This window comes from Azolla caroliniana, unplaced genomic scaffold (genome assembly GCF_043228905.1).
Source record: "Azolla caroliniana isolate FFs.n. ecotype wild unplaced genomic scaffold, voAzoCaro1.0.p SCAF_10, whole genome shotgun sequence".
In the NCBI taxonomy this organism is placed as follows: domain Eukaryota; kingdom Viridiplantae; phylum Streptophyta; class Polypodiopsida; order Salviniales; family Salviniaceae; genus Azolla; species Azolla caroliniana.
In genome coordinates, this window is record NW_028230445.1 from 16,326,604 (window position 1) to 16,348,578 (window position 21,975).

Genomic DNA, 21,975 nt, shown 5'->3' on the forward strand with positions numbered 1-21,975 from the left:
TGAGCAACATATCATCAACATACACAACCATGATCAGAAATACATTACCAGCACGCTTAACATATAAGGTGCTTTCAGTTGGACTATTCACAAAACCAAATCAATCAAATAGGCATGTATCTTTTCATACCAAGAACGCAGTGCTTGCTTCAAGCCATGCAATGCTTTTCTCAACCTACACACTTTGTGTTCATGCCCTTTCTGCACAAAACGATGGGGCTGAGATACATACACCTCCTCATGAAGATCACCATTTAGAAATGTTGTTTTAATGTCCAACTGATGTACATTCCAACGATGATGAGCTGCAATTGCGCAGACTCTACAAACAGTAGTCATATGGCAGGTGGGAGCAAAGGTCTCACCAAAATCAATGCCTTTTCCTTGGGCATAACCTTTCGCAACATGCCTAGCCTTATACCTGTCAATTGTTCCATCAGGTTACCCACTTAGTGCCAATAGCCTTCTTGCCAGGAGGCAACTCACATAAAGACCATGTACCAATCTTCATAATAGCATCAAATTCTGATTGCATAGTAGCCATCCAATTTTCTGAATTTTGTGCTTCATCAAAAGGAACAGGCTAATTCTCATCACAAAGACTAGAGGCAGCCATAGCTTAACAATCTGATGCAAAACAAGTACTATGAGAACTTGAACGAGTACGGTATGACAAAGGAACTTCTAATTTGCTATCTTGCAAAGTCTGCAACAGCCATTTAGGCAGTCTTTGCCTCCTCTATATCAACCCTCTCATCAGTAAGTGCATCATGTAAGTCTACATCAGAAACGGAATGATCTGCATCATTATGAGTAGCTTCCAAAGGCTGAGATGATGCCTCAAGTGGGCCAACACTTAACTCTCCACTTGTAAAAAGAGGCAGCAAACTATCATACACATCTTTGGAGCTAACAGATTTTCAGCCAAAGCTAGGAACTGTTTGAAGCACAGAACACTTCGGACTTTGCCTTCAATGGATATACCAATGCATGCCTGGAAAAGTCATCAACGAAAGTCACAAAGTAAAGATAGTTCCCAAGAGAATGTGTCTGCATAGGACCACGTACATCACTATGAAGAATCTGCAATTTCTCCATAGCTCTAACTGAACCATCTTTTGGAAAGGAGGACACCATTTCAGATTTCTGTAGGCGATCTTTGCATCAGAAATAGCTTGAGAATCCTGTATTGCACCTGATGAATCATTTATAGATCTTTCATAATCTATGAGCTTATACAGCCCACAACATAAAACGCCAGAAGCAATAATAACATCGCCATTGAACAGATAATGAACTGTACACCTATCATCAACAAATTTAACAACTAAGCCAATCTTGGCGAATGCTAAAACTGATAACAGATTTTTCTTGATCCCTAGCAAAAACAAATCATCTGACAAGGTGAAAGAACTACCATCAACAGTAGTCAATATGATCTTACCAACACCCGTAACTGGATAAGATGAGTTGTTGGCGCATGTGACAATATCCCTGTAGGGGCAGGCTCCAATGAAGTGAAGAAATTGCGCTGCGAGGTAATATGTTTGGTTGCCCCACTGTGGAAGTACCAAACATTTGATTCTACGGCAGACATACATTGTTCAAGGGAAGATGGGTCAAAACTGCAAACAGTAGTAAATGCCCATTCTTCATTCTGCAAAAGATTTGCAAACTCTGTTTTCGGTGCAGAGACTTCTGAAACGAGTTCGGCCTCTTTTTTGTTTGCCCCTTTTGCAGCCAATTTTGGACAGTTCTTTATAATATGATCAGTCTTTGCAAAACAGTTTTTGTTTCTGCTCTTGTTTTTTTTCATTCATTTGTGAAGTAGATGAGTTCCATTTATCTTTGCCCTTCTGACCAGCTAGGAAAGCTAGATTTGCAACACACATAATAGACTTGTTTTGCCTAGACTCATCTTCCTATAACAAAACAGAAACTAACTCCTCGAACGATAAGGCAATGGGATTACCTTTCATCATTAAACAAAGAGTAGAAGCAAAACTTTGATACGAATCAGGAAGACCATTTAGAACGGTCTACACAAGTGAACTATTTGGTATCATTTAATCAGCAGAAATTAATTGTTCCTTTAAATCTTTGATTTTCGTAAGAAAGTTGTCCATAGAATCACCTTCATTCATGTGCTCACTCTCCAACTGTTTTCGGAGATAAGCAACATGAGCCTCATTTCTTCCTTGGTACAAAGTGGTAAGAGTATCCCAAGCATCCTTTGCTGTCTTGCAAGAGCAAATATGGGGAATAATGGTTCGTTTCACAGACAAAGCTATCAAAGCATGTGTTTGAGCATCTCTGCCATCCCAACGAAGTTGCTCTCCATTTGGTACAATAGAAACGGTAGCATGAGCATGAGTAGGATGATCAACACCCTCGACAGAATCAGTACCATCAGCATTTGTGTTCTCAACAACAGGACGTTTTTCAACCCCCTAAACCACATTCCACAACCCTTTTGCTACTAATACATGGCGCATCATATAAGCCTAGAGAGGGTAATTTGCCTCATCCAATTTATCCTCAACAACAAGTATCTGAAATATATCTGTTGAGAATCAAGCTCAACTTGTGTGAACATGTGCTTATGAAGAAAAGGACGATGTGTGAAAAAGTGTGTGAGCACACTTTATTGTTATCCGTGTAGTTGTCGAGTCTTAATGTGGTCAAAGAATATCATATATTCTTATGACCAAATCGTACTCAAGTGGATATCTTGGTTAGATTCCACCAACATATTTAATATGGCAGTCCCTTGAGGACTTGTATATAAAACCCCCTTTGCCGATTCTGTTTTGTTGATTATCTTTAGTTAATTAATATAGCTCTCGTAAGTGTATAAGTTGTCATCCCCCTACTGTGTGTTTTCTTATTTTCTGGTTATTCTCTCTGATTCCTTCTCTTGCTTATACACTCACTCTCTCTCACACACACACTACACTTCTGAATACTCAACTCTACTAGAGGTAGATTCTTTACAACATCATTGCTCTCAGCCATGGCCATTGACTGAAGACGTTTTGATGCAAAAAAAGGGGATAATGTACCTTTTTGACTTAAAAGATGAACCAGCGAAGAGAAATGGAAGCAAATCTGATTTCTGTTTAGCAACGGCAAAGAAGAAGGTTGTAGGAATGTCATAGAAGACTCAAGGAGGCTTTTAGTAGGATTGAATCAACTTGATTTCTGTTTAGCAACGGCAGAGAAGAAGGTTGTAGGAATGTCACAGAAGACTCAAGAAGGCTTTTAGTAGGATTGAATCGACTTGGAAGCAGAAAAAAAACACAACAGAAACTGCGCAGAGGAAGAAAACATGCAGAAATTTGTTTTGCAGCAGCAGAAAAATGCCACCACAAATGGCGCAGACAAATTGCGTATGGGAGTCATCGCCTTGTTGTTCGCTCGTTGCATTTCTGCTCAAGCGTTGCTTAGTTGCTTTGATACCACTATTGGGTTCTTGTTTTGAATCACAAAAACTTAACCACTTTAGGGTTATGAGAGTATTTATAGACAAGGGGAAAAAACCTCCTAAAGAGTGAAAAAATGCCCCAGTGTTTCGAAGTGTGTTCACACACACCGCTGTCCTAAGTGTGTTGACACACATCACTATCCTAAGTATGTTCACACATCATTGTCCTAAGTGTGTTCACACATATCACCACCAAAATATGTCAACAGAATTAGTCCATGGGGTGTTAGGTGTGAAAGAAAAGACTATGTTTAATCCTCTCGCAGAGACCAAAATTAGTGTATGAAACCTGTTAAACAATTACATGTCAAAATGTCATATAGTAGGAAAATGATTAAAAAGCTGTCTAAGGTATCCTAGCCATCCCACAGCGGTTTGCTGATGGTATCAATTTCAATATTACGTTCATGTATCCAAAAAAGCCCAAGTGACCTATGGAACCAAGCCTAAGGAGATTTTGGTAAATTAAACAAAGTAGACTGTACCAAGCCTAAATAGCTGCCTTATGCAACTAGTCTATTTGAAGTATAATGATATAGGTACTATAGATACAAGTAATACAGGCCATATAATGCACAAAATAAATAAATCCAGGAGGTGTAGACTATAAGTGAGTCAGTCAGCTCATCGACATTGTCATTTGATGTTGTATGACATCAATGTACTCATAGTGAACCGTCTTGGGATTCTGCCTGAGGCGTGTCACTCTGTATCCTCTGAGATAGACTACTTCTTCTATTGACCTAATTGGTGGGTTACTAAAAAATTGGCTTACCACAATGGTTCACTAGTCCCAATACGAGAGTGAGTGCAGGCTTTGTGTGTGTGAGTGAGAATCTCTTTTAAACAGAGCAAATTATCGCGATGCTTCTGTGGGGGATAAGAGGAGTCTTGCTGTTCTTTTGTATATACATCAAAATGTGTGAAAATTCATAAACTCATGGCAATTTCGTGGCACCTACAAAATTAGAGCTTCACACAATGGCAATTCAATTTGAAGTTTCTTAAAATCAGTGCCGCTATGTGGTGGTTTTGGAGATGTTGTACCAGTATGAAATTCTTTATTTGAATCGAGAAATAATACGAGCACCAATCAATAAATAGAGCTGCGCGGCATGGAGAATTTATTCATGTTTGTGGCTACAAGGCCACAGAGCCATGTATAAAAGTGTGTAGTTTGGTTTCGAATCAACTTCTGATTGTTCAAGTCATTCTAAATATTGTTTGATTGTTGGAACCTCGAATATTAATATAAAAATTCGTTATTTGAATCGCTTTAAATGAATTGTTCCCATTTATTGTGTTGGTTTATTATAAGTCTCAGCTTTAATACAAAGATAAATTTATTTATTATGTGATGAATTCTTCAACAAAATTTGGAAATAATTATCAAAGGAATATTTGTCGATGTTTGCTTTTGTATGCTTCTAATGAGTATATCAGAATATCATCAGAGAGGTTGTCTCTTTGGACAATGAGACGTGAACTTGTAACCACATGCAAACCTTTCCTGATCCTGCTTGAAAAATCTATATTGATGTGATTACTAATACAACTGCTTTGTAAAATATAATTTTGATTTTTTTGCCTGTTTTAAAATGTTTGGATATGTTTAAAAGCTTAAGTCTACCGGAAGAAAATATTATTGTAAAGTAATATCAATCATTGGAAGATTTTGTGATTGCTAAATTTAAGGAGTCCATTCATGAGTAAACAAAGATAGCTTCTACTACCATCCAATGAGTCACTTTAATATGATTTGATTGGATAGTTTCACTTGTCTATAATGATCATCACAAGTTTATTGCACTCTTTTTATTTCCTCGGACTCTCTTTGGATGATGGTTTTTTAGTTAAGGAGCTTTCTCAATATAAATTTTCGACAATAAAAATTTAATTGGCCCAATAACAATTTTTATGAGAGTGTTTTATTGCATGTTCACTCTATTTACTAAGTGGATTGGTGTTTAGTTTCCCATAGAAAGTTCATTGAACTAAGTTTACTTTTCCAATCATGAACATATCATGACTTTGTGTTTGTGCCTTTCACCTTTCTATTCATGACAATGAAAGCAAATGGTAATTGGAGTACGTGCATATTTAGGTGTCATATTGTTGCAACCTCTTGATTCCAAGTGTTCAAACTAGGGATGCTAATGGGCTTCATGGTTCCAAATCGAAGGTGTCTGTGTTATCATTACTTACCATTAGAGGTAAACTATGCAAAATCCATAAAGTTGCTATGTCAATGATACTTGGACCATGATTTACTTATTAAATTCAATGTATCAAATGGAGTGTTCTAAAGGCAAGTTCATTAGTCTCAACTTTATACTACCAATCAAAACCCACATCATAGATATGCATTAATAGAGTGGGTATCATGTTAGTTTTCTATCCCACCTTGTCTGAAACCATTGAAACCCAACATGTATGTAATTTAATGTGCTAGACAAAATATTATTCATCCCACTTTCCTTGTGCCCAAATGGAAATTGCAGGTTGAGTTGTCTCATCCACCTTTCTTGAAAATCAACAATAGCGATGTGTGTTGGCATATAGAGCAGGAAGCTATCAAAACCACTTTATTATCAATGAATGAAAACCAACCATCAGTTCAAGCATGGGTCGATGGCCCAAGAAGAAGAAGTTGTTGTTGAAACTCTTTGCTTGTGGTTCAGTTTGGTTTCAGCAATTAAAAATTTTCCCTTGAAAAGGTTGGAGTTTTTCTACTTCTCAAACGGTTTTTTTAAACGGTTCGGTTCGGTTTTAGCAATAAAATTTTGCGGTTTAAACGGTTTTTTATTTTATTTTTTAAAATTTTAAAAATTCTAAAAAATTCTAAAATTGTTTTTAAACAATCTTTGCATTTTTAGGCCTTATTCTCACATTTTAGGAACATCTTAAAAATTTTAAAAATTTTAAAAAATGAAATATTATAAATTTTTAAAAATTAAAAATTAAACCTATGTTGAAAACCGAAACCGCGGTTTTTTACGGTTTTTGCCGTGGTTTGGTTCAAGTTTCAACATTTGTAAACGGTTCGGTTTGGACCCTCTCAAACCGAACCAAATCATTTCCGATTGTTACTACTTATTCCAAGTGACTACAATCAACACACACTGTGTATACACATGTTCCCTAAAGAGAACAAGGCAACCTTGAGAGGGGAATCACTATTTGCATCATTATGGATTGTGTTGCTTAGTGAGGCATTTGAATAGTCAGTTATTACTTGAAGCGGTGCACGTTTCCCCTCAAATACACAGCTAGATATATGGCAATAAGCATACCACAAAAATTTATTGCCAAGGTTGTGTTAAAGTGGTATGTCAAATAAACATTTTTATTCCTTGATACATAGACATCATCTATTTCAACATATAAGATATTATCCTTTTCTGACTCATGAGCAACAAAAGCATCCACATCACATATACTGGCAATGACCATGTGCCTAGGGGCCGCCAATCGGTAATAGGTATGCCGTCGGTAGACCATAGAAGCCTGAAAGCGTATAGTATGTACTGTTGCAGGTTGCAGGAGGTCTTCGTCATGTGCAATCGTTCCCCTTTTCTCTCCCTCCCTCTCTCTGCTATGTCTGTTTGAACATTGAACAATTGACTCTCTAGACTCTAAGTTCTCAATTCTAACTTAAAATTTTTAATTCTTCTAACTTAATTTTTTTTTAAAACTTTTATCATTATGTATGAATAATGACTTAATTAATAATCGACTTAACCGGTTTGGCAGGGCTCAAGCCGAGCCAAGCTGCTAAACCGCTAAGCCAGTGGGTTAAACCGGTTTAGCTAAATGGTTTGGACTTGAGCCGAGCCATTGCCGATCCCTACCCCCACCCTCCCATGTCCTTGAAAAATTCCAGTGGTTATATGGTGGTGAATATTAGAAAAGGTTATGGGGCAACATTTTGTAGCTTATTATTCTCTCTATGTTGTTTAAGCTCTAAGATATAGCTAGTAGTAGCGGAGTTGGGCAACTCTCCTTTACACTCCGAAGGCCCGAGTGAGACCCGATTTCATGTCCGTGGGAGCGAGCAGATAGATGGACGCGAACGCGAATGCGAGTGGAAAACCAACATTCATTTTTATCGAGTGAGTGAAGATTGATGAATGAACCCCCCCCCCCCCCCTTCAATGCCTTCATTTTTCTTGTTTTCTATTGTTATTTCTTGTTTACTTTATATGTACATATTGTCTTGTTTGTTTTTAGAGAGAGCTCATTTCTTCTCCTTCTTCTTCTTCTTCTTCTTCTTCTTCTGTACACTCCTTTCTTCTTTTCCCGCGTCCGAGCTCTTCTTCTTCTTCCGCTTCTTCTTCCACCATTGTTTCTCGCATGCCGTGACTTGTCTTTCTGACTGATTCGACACCATGTACATCAAGCAGGTATTGCTTCTTCCCTTCTCCTCTCTCGCTTTCACAAGAATTTCTTTCCTTCGATCTAATTTGAAAGAAACCCCCGGCTTTAAATCGTCGTGCCCAATTCCTGCATTTAGGGGTTCACAATATTCTTTTACCTTTGTATTCTTTGGGAATTCTGAAGAAATATGGGTTGAAACAGGTCAGTTCTTTGTTCCAGTTTCGGGTTTTATGACGTGACCTGGTTTTCTTTCAGCTCGAAAGGCCTCAATTATCTGTCCAAACCCGTGCACTTAGGGCGTTACGGCGTGAAATCGTTTTTCCACCGCACTTTTTTTCCTTTGCATTCTGTTAATTATTTGCCAAATCAGCTGAAAACGCCTTAATTTTTTTTTCCAACTCTTGCAATTCGGGTGCTATGATTTCAGATCAGTTCTGTAACTTGACGCCTAGCATTCTGTCTAGATTAGGCTTTTCTATGCTTACTGTTTCTTTCAATACAATTATTTCCTTCATATTCTTCTGAAATATGCAAATGGAAGCTTCCAAAGTTTGAGATATCTCTATAACTCTTTGTATGTGGGGTTTATTATGCCTATAATTTCCCTCACAGTGTGACCTCCTTAAAATTCTGATGAAATATATACCAACAACAGTGCAAAAAGGATAAAATTTATGTATTTCCAGAGCTAAACCCTTTCATTCAGAGTTTGTGATGTGAACAGTTTCTTTCACAATACAGTGTGCATAGAATTATGATATGAATCCATAAACAGTTTCTTCCACAATATCTTTCCACTGTGCATTTAGCATTTACACTCTGTACTGTTTCTTTCTCAAAATTGTCTCATTAGAGTTTTGATGAAAGATCTGAAAACTGTAGCGTGAATTCTTGGTATTTAGGATAAATGATGTGGAATTCATGTATGCCCTTCTAACCTATGAATTATGGTTTCATGCTGTGAAATTATGTGCTTTGTGACTTTCTTTCAGGTTATAATCGAAGGCTTTAAGAGCTATAAAGAGCAGGTTGCTACTGAACCTTTCAGCAGCAAGCACAACTGTGTTGGTATGTGCCTTTCCTGTTCATTTTCTCCATATGATGCCAAAATTTTAGTTTTCCACGCGACAAAATGATCCATCTCCATGTCAGATCTCCAAGGAAACAGATGAAAAAGTGTTATTTTCTCCTTTCTTTTTGGAGAAGCACAACTGTGTTGATGTGCACCTTTCTTGCTCGTTTTATTGCCATACATGTTGAGTTTCTCCCCCATAAATCACCCACCTCCATGCCACTTCTCATTGGAAACAAATACAGAGCGAGGATTTCCGTTTGGTTTGAAGTGCTATAAGGAACTAAACCTTTCATCAACGACCACACCTATATTGTTATACACCTTCCCAGCTCCTTTTATCCTTGAAACATTTTAACCTTTTATTTGTGTGCATTATTCACCTTCATGGCACTTTCGCATGGAAGCATTTGTAAAAGATTGGATTTATTTATTTATTTACATTTTCCCTTTCTAGTAAGGGTTGTAAATAATTATCCCTTTTGAGTAGAAACTTTGGATATGTTAATGTGTTCTCTTCATTCTTCACCGTAATGCTCAAAAATGCTGATCTTTTCTTCATGTAAAATCATCCATTCTTTACCTTAGTACTAAAAATGTTGGTCTTTTCTTCCCAATAAATCATCCATCTCTATCTCACATCTTCATGGAAAAAAGTGGAAAACAGTGGTTTCCTTTTTCTTTTCTTATAGTTTTCCTTTTCTTTTTGGGCCCCCAACAATGATCTGATCTGTTCTAGTTTTTCATGGGGTTGATGTCCTTGAACCTTAGGGGTTTGAAAGAAATGATCCGTGTAGCATGGCATGCATATAGGATACTAAACATATCACTACTCAAAGTATAGAGGGAAGATGTTATGGGCCTATGATAGGGAGGTTTGGTATCAATCATCTTCTTTCTATGACACTTCATTTGGTGGAGCAAAATAAGGATGGGTATCTACTTGACTTCTTAATTAATAATGACTCACCAGAGAACTAATTATGAAACTTGGATCGTTCATAGATGATCTAAACTAGTTTCAGTGGTTTAATTTATATATCTTTTAGTTGTGGCGTTTGCGATGTCTTGTTTTGGTATTGACCCTCTGAGCCCTTATTGACGAGGTTAGAGCCCATAATAAGAGGATTTGTCGTTGCTTTGTGGATTTCTGAAAAGCCCTCAAATTTGTACCACACTCTGGGCTCATGCAATAGCTAGAAGCCTGTGGAGTCCCTATAGGTATGCAATGGGGAATTTACGTGTAAAGTCAAATTTTGTTCCAAAGAAAAGATAGTTGCAAATATGTTGGGCGTTAGGACACTCAAGAATAGGATTCAAGCATCACAACAATCAAAGAAGGAAGAAATTGAATGGATAAAGATGAAGGCGTTTTTCAAAAACAGGAAAAAGTAAAAAAACACAAGTCATAGATAAGAAGATTCAGATCAAGACAACCGCTCATAACTTCTTCATCCGTTATCCAAATTTAGAAAGAAAAGATTCATTAAAAATTGATGACATGAGCTTTGCAATAATATTTTGCATGTTGAAATTGGAGCTACATAGAAGAAATAGTGTGAAAAAAGTAGGTGAGTGTCAAAATAGGATAACTAGGTCTATATTTAAGGTTTATTAAAGTGTTGAACACCTCACATAGTTTCAAGTATATCCATTAGAAAGCAAGAATAGGCTATCAAGAATGTAACCAAAAACCTATAAACCTATAACCAAGAATGAGAGAGGGAAGGAGAAATAAAGAAGATGTGAGAAGAGGCCTAGTAGAAGAAAGAGGGAAGAAGGAAAGACTATTATCAATTAAAGGAGTTCCGTGGTGTTGTAGTTGTGTCACTCTTCACTATGCATTTGTACAAAACACAAAACACAGTCCTGGTGGAAAAACAAGCTTTCAAGCTTATGGACCTGTGGTCTTTCACTTAAGCAATAGGTATGGAGATACCTATTGTGTGTGCTCCTGACTAGGTCGAATCTTCAAAAGTGATCGATAGCCTCGCCGCATTGTGCAAGATGTGGTGGAGGATTGGAAATTGTCCCACACTTATTATGTACTTGCTCATTTACTTCATCATTTGTACAAAGACTAAGTGCATCTCTTTCTCACAGATTTCCTGGCCGAAGGTTTGGGAAACACTTTTGGCCATTTGGACAAATACCATGCGCCCTATCCAACAATTCCTATTTTCTCCAATGGACAAGATTATGGGCACTCTAGATCATTTGGACGGCCCGCAATAATACGGTCGTTGATCGAAACCAACTGCATGAAGTTAGCTTCTTTAAGCAATGGAATATGTGAACCAATAGTGCTTGGGGATTTTCTTGCTAGAACTCAAGAGACATGGTTAGAAGTTGCTGAAACACCACAAAGCCACACAAGTTCATAAACAAAAAACCTTCACAACTTTCTTTAGTCCCATCACTCCTTTTCTTCCTACAAATCAATCAAGGGCTATGCAAATGGGCTGCCAACTAAAACATTGCAAAGGGGTTACAATAGAACGGGCATCAGTAATTCGTCGTGCACGTAGGGCCTTGGCCTTGTGAACCATGACCACGCCATCCTCGTCATTGACAGATAAAGGCCATTATCTCCCGCCATTGCAGGTGCTTCCCTTGCTTCAGAGACATCTCTAGGCAGGGTTGAGAACAATCAGCAAGTTCTGCAGCTATGAAATGTGGACAATTAGGCTCAGAATTGTTTCCCCATTTCCAAGCCTTCTTTTATAGTTTCTGGAAGTGAATTATTGACATGTAACTGTTTCCTTCATAAAAGAGAATAAGAAAGAAAGCATAATACTATTCTTATCAATGTAATTGCTTAAACTCTTAGTTTCCTATCTAACAGTGGTAATCTTGAAAACAGCATTACAATATGTTTAGTGTTACTGAGAATACTGTTATTATTTCTAATGTCTTATAACAGTCGGCGCAAATGGGTCAGGGAAGACAAATTTTTTCCATGGTATGATTAAGTTTTATGCCCTGAAATATGACATTTATTGAAATTTCCGTTTTGGAGGATTCTAAAGTCATTTGATGTTGCAGCAATTCGGTTTGTTCTGAGTGATCTCTTTCACAATTTACGAGCTGAGGACAGGCAGGCACTTCTTCATGTAGGTCTTCAATCTCTGGCTTCTCTTTGAATTTTGGAATTCACATATTTACCTGTAATACTGTAAATGGTCATTATTACAGGAAGGTGCAGGACATCAAGTTTTGTCTGCCTTTGTGGAGATTGTATTCGACAATAGTGATAATCGTATCCCGGTAATTTACACTTGACACTATCCATGTTGTGATCTAGAAAGGAATGTATTTTAGCTATAGGCTTTTGTGGCAACAGTTGGAATAGTTTAGCAATGAACAGTTTAAGGCAAAGTAGTGTATGTCTAAAATTCCATAAAGTAGACCCACTGTTCATTTTTAATAGGTATAATCTGTGGTGTTAGTATCTACTTTGTCTTAATTCTCAAGGGGCAAAATTATTCATAAGAGTAGGTATGCAACCATTCAGGCTTTTCTCATTAGTTGAACACCCTTCTCATGAACAGTATCTAACTTGTTTTCTTAATTGAAAAGCAATGGCATGCTTAGCATATGTATGTTGTGTGTGTGTGTGTGTGTGTATATATATATAATTGGATGACCCTAATAGTAAGTTGATGTGATCTTGCTTGCAGGTTGATAGAGATGAAGTACACTTAAGAAGGACTATTGGGTTAAAGAAAGATGAATATTTTCTTGATAAAAAGCATATCACGTGGGTTTTGAGTGAATTCAGAACTATGATAACAATATGCTGTATGTCTATGAGAGATTACTTAGGTAATAGGTTGTAAACATGACAGGAAAACAGAGGTCATGAATCTTCTGGAAAGTGCAGGATTTTCTCGCTCTAACCCCTACTATGTTGTTCAGCAAGGCAAGGTGAAGTTGTTCAAAATTCTTTTTCCATGGGATCTTCATTTCTTATGTTAAATCTATTTCATTGACTATAACGAATTTTTGCATCACAGATTGCTTCATTGACATTAATGAAAGATGCAGAACGCCTAGATCTGTTAAAAGAGATTGGTGGGACTCGTGTTTATGAAGAAAGAAGGAAAGAAAGCTTGAAGATCATGCAAGATACTGGCAAGTTATAGACATTTTATAACCAGGACTTTAGTAAAAGAGATGAACGTTTTTTTCTGACTCTAGGTTTGTCTAATGGGCAGAAAATCGGAGAAAGCAGATAATTGAAGTAGTCCAATATATTGAAGAAAGACTGCATGAATTAGATGAGGAAAAAGAGGAGCTCAAAAAATACCAGCAATTAGATAAACAGAGGAGGTCCTTAGAGTATACAATTTTTGAGAAAGAATTACTTGATGCAAGACAAAAGCTGGAGGAGGTGCACAAGCTATAAATACATAAAACATTTCTAGTTCTTTTTTATGATTGAATATAATTTCCACCATTGTCTTTCATCTTGAAGATTGAGCTGGCACGTGCAAAGGTTTCTGAAAAGTCCACTGCCATGTATAACAATGTATTGGAATCACATGGTCGATTGAAGACATTAGACAAAGATTTGAAAAATATCAACAAAGAGCTGCAAGATTTAAGTAAGGAGAGAGAGATTGCAAATAAACAGAAAACGCAAGCACTACAGACATATACAAAACTTGAACTTGATGTCAAAGACTTCGAAGAAAGACTTAGTAGTGAGGCCCGATCAAAGGTTGTACAATTATAGAAAGATCTTCAAATCACAGATATGATTTAAATAAAATTGTGTCTTACTTTTGCAACCAATGTGCAGGAAGAGATAATGAATGAACTGAAGGCCCTTGACAGAGAAGTTCAGAGATCAAAAAGGGAATTAGACGAAGTTAAGCCTTTGTATGACAAACAAGTACAGGAAGAAGAAGAAATGAATAATAGGTACATGTGTCTATCAGGTCTTAAACTTGTATAGGAAGTTTCAATCTCAGTGATTTCTATCTGTACCTCAATCAATACATTTTTTATTTTTATTATAAAGTTTTGAGTAGCTTTGTTCTCCTTAAGGAGGCATAGTAAAATACAACGGTCTCAACTCCGCCACTCTTTGTGTCCCATTTTGTGTTTGGATAATTACATATGTCTGGCTTATCTATTTTGAAACTTCAAAGAAATATGCCTCTTTAACATTTTGAGATAGATATCATATTATTAACTGTGGTAAAATGGAGCACATTATCAGCTATGGTTCAAGTTCATTTCACAAGAATGTTAAGGACATCACATTTAAAGATTCTCTGTTTTTCTCTCTTGTTTGGTCTTATATGCCATTTTGGCCTCTTAAAAGATGTTAATATGTTGTTCTTTCGTTCTTCTCTCTCTCTGAAGAATAAATGATTGTGAGAAGCAGCTTAGTCTTCTTTATCAGAAGCAAGGACGTGCTACACAGTTTTCAAATAAAGCTGCAAGAGACAAATGGTTGCAGAATGAAATTGATCAACTTCAGTCTGTTTGTGCTACAAACATTTCACAGGTTTGGCTTTGTAATCCCTTGCTCTTGTTCTGCTTGATCAATCAATATTAATGCTAAAACGAATATCAATTGCTGATCTTTATTATCATCAACCAGGCTGAAAACCTCACAAAAGAAATCAAAGAGCTAAAAGAAGACGTAATCCAACTGTCCCTTAATAAGGAAGCTCGTTTGAGAGAGCGCCAAGAACATCAAGCAACCATAGAGAAATGCCAAGATGAATTGACTGTTCTTAAAGTTCAACGTGATGAACTACAAGAAACCAGGAAGTAAGTTCTCCTATTCCCCTTGGATTTGGTCATCACTTGTGTATCTTGAATTTCTGATAGTGATAAGTCTTCATATACAGAAAGCTTTGGAAGAAAGAAAATGACACAACAAGTGAAATTGAGAAGCTTAAAGCAGAGATTATGAAAGCTGAAAAAAATCTAGATCATGCTGCTCCAGGGGTATGGCTACCTTGATAATGCTGCTAATGTTTCATTATGGGAAAAACTCTAAAAGTACCCCAACTTTTTATTTACTTCTCCAAATTTCCTTGGACAACCTCCTGACAGACAGTTACATATGATATTTGAGCAATAAATGGTTGATTCGTCTACTTTTTCTTAATTATATTTGAATCCCCTTTTTCTCATCGGGGTTTGAGCTGGGGCATTTGAGGAAATTAAAAATAAAGCTGGGGATGTTTCAGAGTTTTTCCCTTTCATTTATAGACTATAAATGCTATAGCTTCAATTTGTATCCAGGATATAAGAAGGGGATTGAACTCAGTGAGGCGGATATGCAAAGACCATAATATTTCTGGTGTACATGGACCAATTTGTGAGCTGCTGGATTGTGATGAAAAATTTTTCACGGCAATTGAAGTTACTGCAGGGAACAGGTAATTTGTAACTGATTGGCAAATAATATGTGGTAGTACAAATTCTATGCCACCCTAATGAATCAGAATAATACCGTGGTTTCAGACCATCTTTTGTTGGCTGATTTGACTTGGAACTTTTCAAGATGGAATGCTAATTATATGGATGCTTTAATAAGGGTTGTTTGGGTGATATCCATAAGGAAATTGATCTTTTTCTGTACACTTCAAGGACCATCTAACATGCTTTTTGCTTGGTTGAAATTTTGAAATGTAATTTCTACACCTCTGTAATTAGAGTAGACTTTGTATAACACATCTGTAAAAAGTCATGATTTCTTGCCCTTTTTCTAATGTTGCAGCTTGTTTCATGTGGTGGTTGAGAATGATGAGATATCAACCAAAATCATCCGCTATCTGAGTGCTGAGAAAGGTGGAAGAGTCACCTTTATGCCTCTGAATAGAGTGCATGCGCCAAGAACAAATTATCCGAACAATCCAGATGTTGTTCCCCTCCTCAAAAAGCTGAAGTTTGGTCCTCATTTCTCCGCAGCATTTGCACAGGTAAAAAACCCTTCTGAATGGTTATTATTTGAAGTCACATTTTCTTGTAGTGAGATTTAAGATGTGTTTTGGTAGCTGAAACTCAGTTTGGAGCCTTTTCCTTATAGGTGTTTGGAAGAACTGTCATTTGCCGTGATCTGGATGTGGCGACAACTGTAGCACGCACTGATGAGCTTGATTGCATCACCTTAGAGGGTAATGATGATCTATACAATCTTCTTTGGTTTTAGTATCATTACTTGGAGATATACACCACTGCTGTGGTTTATTTTGCATGATATCTATTGGGGATATAGCTGAGTTTCTTGGTTATGCCCCTTATATATACCATGCTTTGTACTTCTCTTAGAATAAGACCATCCAGCAATTCTGAATAAGTTTCGTACAGAAAACACCACCCTATTTTCTTAATAAACAAGGGTAATGATATATCTGTAACATACCTCGACACTTCTCTTGATTAATTACATTCTAGCCATTTTACCTCTGAAATTTATCTTTTGGTTGTAGCCTTTTTTCCTTTAAATTTTCCATTAATGTGCTTTGTGCTTGTTCAAAAGGTGATCAAGTCAGCAAAAAAGGTGGCATGACTGGAGGCTTTTATGACCACAGAAGATCCAAATTAAAACTCATCAGTACAATAAGAGAAGGCACAAAATATATAAATTCCAAATATGATGAGCTGGAAGAGATTAGAGCGTCACTTCAAGATATCCTTTTGATGATATATGATCCACCTCAATAAACATAAGAAAGATTGCGCCATTGGATAAACTCTTTATGAATAGTCTCCCGCATATGTGGTTCTTGCTTCACTGTGTCCTATGCATGCACATAATTGTACAAAGAGTGATAACAGGAGTCCATAGATGTTTGTCCTCTAGTTTTTCCTACCTTTTTTCTTTTCTTCTGGGTTTGTATAATTACAACTTTTTACCTGCTAACCATGTGCCAGATTTTATACTAGGCTTTTGGTGCTAGATGCGTATCACTGCAGCTATATTTTTGTTTTTTAAGTAATACAGTCCCATTTATAAAAAGAGAAAGAATTCCATAGGTGTAAATGTTTTTGTTGGGATATCCAGCTATCTGCTTTTTATTATGACATGCTATATGCTAAGATTTACAGTATCTATTATTCCATTCCTTAAATGAGTTATACATATCGACCAGAAAATAACAGGAATTGTGAGTGAGCAACAAAAGTTGGATGCAAAGAGAAGCCATCATAAATCTGAAGTAGAGCAGCTGCAACAGGATTTGTCAAACATAAACAAACAGGAAGCATTCATTGTTAAAGCATTAGAGAAAAAGGTGAACTGATATGCCAACTTGTGGTTTTGCTTCAGATAAGTGCTCATTATTTTGAATCATAACAGGAAAAGCTGCTAGCGAATGCTCATAAACAGATTCAGCAATTAGAAGCCTCTTTGGCAGTAAAAGGAGCCGAAATGGGTACAGATTTGATTGATCAATTGACTCCTAAAGAAAGAACCCTATTATCATCATTGAATCCAGAGATAACACAACTCAAGGAGAGACTCGTCAAATGTAAGACAACCAGAATGGAGGTATGATGCTGTTTTCTGAGAGAAGTTTCAGAGTGACTGTAGCATTGTGGGTTTCTGAAGGCTTGCATACATATATTTCTATTGTTTGGGTCAGAAGTTTTGTATACATATATATATTCTAATTTCTTCTATTGTTAAAAATTTGTTTTGTTATTTTTAACATTTTGTTAAAAAAATAATTTTCAACATCTGTTACAAACTGTATTTATGCATTATATGGTTTGTTTTAGGATTTTAAGGACATTTTTAACATTATGATAAAAAAACAATTTTTGATATCTGTTACAAACCGTATTTTTGCATAATATAGTTGTACGGCCACACCGTACTCTAGTTGTACAACCTACGAATGTCAAGTTTGGAAGTTTATTTGCAGATATATTTTTGTTGTCAAGTCAGAAGTTCTTTTGCAAACACACACATACAGATATTGTCAAGTTCAGGAGTTTGCATCTATGTTTCAATAGTCAAGTGTGGAAGTTTGATTTTCTTTTCAAAAGAAGCTTGGTCTTATAGGACATTTTGGCCTCTTCAAAGAAATTAACATAGCTTTCTTTTTTCTTTCTACAGACAGAAACAAGAAAAAGTGAACTTGAAGCTGGCCTTTCAACAAACTTAGTGAAGCGTCAACAAGAACTTGAGTTACAGCTTACCTCAAATGATCCAGATGTTCTTCAAGCAGATCTTGAAACAAAGAGGCAAGAGCTACAAACTGCAAAAAGAGTTGTGGAGGAAGCAACAAAGAACTTAAAAGGTTAGTTAAATGCGCAACCTTATTAATATTTTTCTGTACAACCTTTCCTTCTATATCGGTTTATTATTGCTCTTACACTATAGCTTAAATGTGTTAAATTTGATGTCTTTTTATATGCAGGAATAGTTGATCAAATTGAGAAGCATATAAAACAAGTCAATGATCTGAAGGCGGGGAAAGATGAACTTAAGGTGATTTGCTATAAATTTTTACTTACTATGAGCTTGATTTCTGTTGGATCTTTCTCCCGTAAGTCTGATTTTCTGTTTCTTGATGCAGACATTGGAGGAGAACTATGAAAAAACCCTTCAGGATGAAAAGAAGGATCTTGAACAATTACTAAACAGAAGAAATCTTCTTCAAGCAAAACGTGAGGATGTCATGAAGAAAATTAGGGATCTTGGATCTTTACCATCAGATGCATTTGAAAAGTAATGTCTCATACATTCGGGAAAATAATCCTAAAATACCCCAAGTTCTGTTTATTTCCCCCTAATGCCCCTAAGTTTGTGTCATTTCTCTAAAATCCCTGTCAGCCACCTCTCAAAAAGTTCTATGTGATACTTCAGCAATTATATGATCAGTACAATTCATCCCTTTTTTCTCAATTATATGTGCTATTTGAACAATTATATGCTCAATTTATCCATCCTCTTTTCTCTCTCTTATTATAAGGATATTTCAGAGTTGAGAATTTGAGATGCATAGAACGGGTCTAGCTCTTATTATTTGTGATAGTTCCCCCCAGGTACCAGAAAAAGACTTTAAAGGAGCTACATAAAATGCTGCACAACTGCAATGAGCAACTGAAGAAATTTAGCCATGTTAACAAGAAAGCCTTAGATCAATATGTAAATTTCACCGAGCAACGGGAGGAGTTGCATAAAAGGCAAGCTGAGCTTGATGCAGGAGATGAGGTATTATTATTTTGTCATTGATGAATATAATTTTATTTTTTTGCATATTGCAGATGGTTTATGATCCATTGTTTCACTTGCAGAAAATAAGGGAACTAATTTCTGTGTTGGATCAACGCAAAGATGAATCTATCGAAAGAACATTTAAAAGTGTTGCCAAGAATTTTAAGGAGTCCTTTGCTGAACTTGTATCCGGTGGCCATGGATCTCTTGTTATGATGAAAAAGAGGAAGGTAAGGGTCGAATATGCCTCTATTTCTTGCAGATTGCTTTGAATATGGATCTCTTGTTATCAATCAAGAATTCAAGGTATTTATTCTGATTTCTTAATTGTGTTGATAGGCAGATGAGATTGATGATGAGGATGCAGATGAAGATGTTGATCGGAATGCAGACAATGAAGGTAGGGTCGAAAAATACATTGGAGTAAAAGTCAAGGTAAGCATCAAATATTATTTTTGTGAGTTGAAAAGTGTTTGTTTATAAAATTATATCTTGTTATTGATACATTTGTAAGATTCTCAAGTCAGGTAGATTGAAGTTTGTCTTCAAAATACGTCTAGCAATAGGTCAATCGAAAATAGAGAGATCCCCGAAGCAAGGGAAACACTTATGATTGTAGAAGATAATGGCCTTGATTTATTGATGACAAGGGTGGTGAGGTCGTGGTCTACAAGGCCAGGACCTACATGCACAACAAATTGCTATTGCCCAATATATTGTAACCCTCTTGCAATGTCTTGGCTGTGAGCTCATTTGCGTAACCCTTGATCAACTTTTTAGCATGAATAGGAGTCATGGTGCTAAAGAAAGTTGTGATTATCCTTTGTTGATGAGCTTGTGTGGTTGCATTGTTGTTCTGCAACAACTTCTCCCTGTGTCTCTTGAGTTCTAGCAAGAAAATCCCCATGCACCATTGGTGCTCATATTCCATTATGTTGCATAGTATGCCAAAGCCTTGCTTAAAGTGGAAATGGTATCTCCCTCTTATTTCATAAGAAAAGTACAGTGACAAACATTGTGTTCTTCAAATTCAACTCCCTAATGACAAATTTGGCAATATTCATGCACATATGCCTATGTCAATCCCTAACTTATGTGAAGATTTCTGCAGCTGCTCTATCAGTGTGCAGCGCATAGGATAGATGTATGTCCATTTAAGAAGTCCTAATGATAAATCCATCCTCCGATGCATGTAAGATGTGTCTTATAGTGGTTTTTTTTCCTGCCAAGAGATGTGAGATACATTATATTGACAAGTTAACATAAATAATTGAAATTTTTGCACATCTGATAGGCCATCATGGTCATTTAGTGGTGTAAATACTATGTATCTTTTTTTCTTGCTCAGGTATCTTTCACAGGACAAGGTGAAACTCAATCAATGAAACAATTATCTGGTGGACAAAAAACAGTCGTTGCCTTAGCTTTGATATTTGCTATACAAAGATGTGATCCGGCTCCATTTTATCTTTTTGATGAAATCGATGCAGCATTAGATCCCCAGTACAGAACTGCAGTTGGAAGTATCCTAATTTTTGCTTACTTTCTTTTTTCTCTTTCAAGGACAACCACCGAAATACAGTACTTTTCCATCATTTCCCCAAATGCCTTAAGTTTTTGTTGTTTCTCCGAGCGCTCTTAGTCAACCCCTTTCTCAAGCAATTATATTTGCTATTTGTGCCGAAAAATGCACAAACCCTCCCTTTTCTCTCATTTGGGTTTAACCAAGGGCATTGTGAGAAACAAACAGAAATTGGGAATCCTAGGGAAATAAAGAAATACTTGGTTATCTCTTAGATTTTGTTTTTGCTCAATTTCCATTATTTCAATGGGAGAATCTCCAAAATACCCACTCATTGCTGAGTATTTACTGGAATAATCCAAGTTTTCAAATTACTAACACGCCCATATGTACAGCAATTATTTACCACCATAGCTAAAACTGTAAAACTTTGGGATATGCTGGTCGAATAGCTAAAAGGTCGATATGCTGGTTTTTTGCCTTTATTTCTAGGATGTTTATCTTAACATTTAACTTGTGCTAGATATGATAAAAAGGCAAGCAGACACATCAAATACGCAGTTCATTACAACAACATTTCGTCCGGAGCTGGTTAAAGTTGCTGACCGGGTATATGGTGTGACACACAAAAACCGTGTGAGTCGAGTCGATGTTATAAGCAAAGAAGATGCACTATACTTCATTGAGCAGGATCAAAGTCACCAAAATGAGTGAGAAAAAGTGTTTTCCATTATTATTCAGAAGAAATCTGAGTATCCAAAACAAATGGAAGAAGAATAGAATGCCTATGATGATCAAAAATATAATCCCCCCTCCCAGTGTACCCTCAGCCAGTAGGTTTGTATATTTACTGCTAATAATGGTAAGATTTTTTTACCTAAATATGTACATGAATGCCAAGAATGTATCACCTTCATCTCTAGTCCACTTTCTGTGTAAGTCTACCAAATGACAAAGCTTTTTTTATTTTTTTACATTTTCCATAGCGTTTGTAACTCAACTAACAGTTTGTTTTTCCACTTAGTTTTGATGAATCAAAGAATAAATAGTCTTTTAACCAAATTTGGTAATTTGAACAATGCTATTGTGTCTTATACTTAATGCACAACTTGCATCAAGAAGCTGCTGAGTTTATTCATAGCGTGATGGAATTGCATTAATGCAAAACTTGTTACAATCAATGTAAATGTCTTGGATTAGCTAATTTGAAAAAAAGCTTAGTGTGCATCTTCTCTCACTAGTTTGATACTTCATGTTGGCTTGAGCTTTGTATTATCAAAAGTATTACAAGAATTTGTATTGGGGTTTAACCTCATATTTGCTTACAT

The 21,975-nt window shown here is 36.4% G+C and overlaps 2 protein-coding genes across 3 annotated transcripts in view; both read left to right on the forward strand.

The window, feature by feature from the left end:
- The window catches only part of LOC147859199 (phosphatidylinositol/phosphatidylcholine transfer protein SFH11-like), a 29,564-nt gene extending 24,807 nt beyond the window's left edge, over positions 1 to 4,757 (forward strand). For both annotated transcript variants that reach the window (XM_087325278.1, XM_087325279.1), the window contains one exon: positions 4,335 to 4,757. In XM_087325278.1, the coding sequence (XP_087181404.1) occupies positions 4,335 to 4,367 (33 nt within the window). In that variant the 3' untranslated portion in view covers positions 4,368 to 4,757. The remainder of the gene's footprint in view (positions 1 to 4,334) is intronic.
- A 3,005-nt stretch (positions 4,758 to 7,762) lies between these two features.
- On the forward strand, positions 7,763 to 21,726 carry TTN7 (Structural maintenance of chromosomes (SMC) family protein). The gene is made up of 28 exons (XM_087325996.1): positions 7,763 to 7,887; positions 8,854 to 8,929; positions 11,857 to 11,895; positions 11,979 to 12,046; positions 12,129 to 12,200; positions 12,614 to 12,693; positions 12,782 to 12,860; positions 12,950 to 13,067; positions 13,151 to 13,326; positions 13,411 to 13,656; positions 13,738 to 13,859; positions 14,307 to 14,451; positions 14,548 to 14,720; positions 14,801 to 14,900; positions 15,201 to 15,337; positions 15,679 to 15,880; positions 15,988 to 16,075; positions 16,441 to 16,590; positions 17,043 to 17,194; positions 17,260 to 17,451; positions 18,022 to 18,205; positions 18,326 to 18,396; positions 18,485 to 18,636; positions 18,954 to 19,122; positions 19,206 to 19,355; positions 19,465 to 19,560; positions 20,474 to 20,648; positions 21,171 to 21,726. The coding sequence occupies exons 1-28, from the start codon at positions 7,873 to 7,875 to the stop codon at positions 21,359 to 21,361; spliced, it is 3,618 nt and encodes a 1,205-aa protein (XP_087182122.1). The 5' UTR covers positions 7,763 to 7,872; the 3' UTR covers positions 21,362 to 21,726.
- Positions 21,727 to 21,975: the final 249 nt, after the last annotated feature.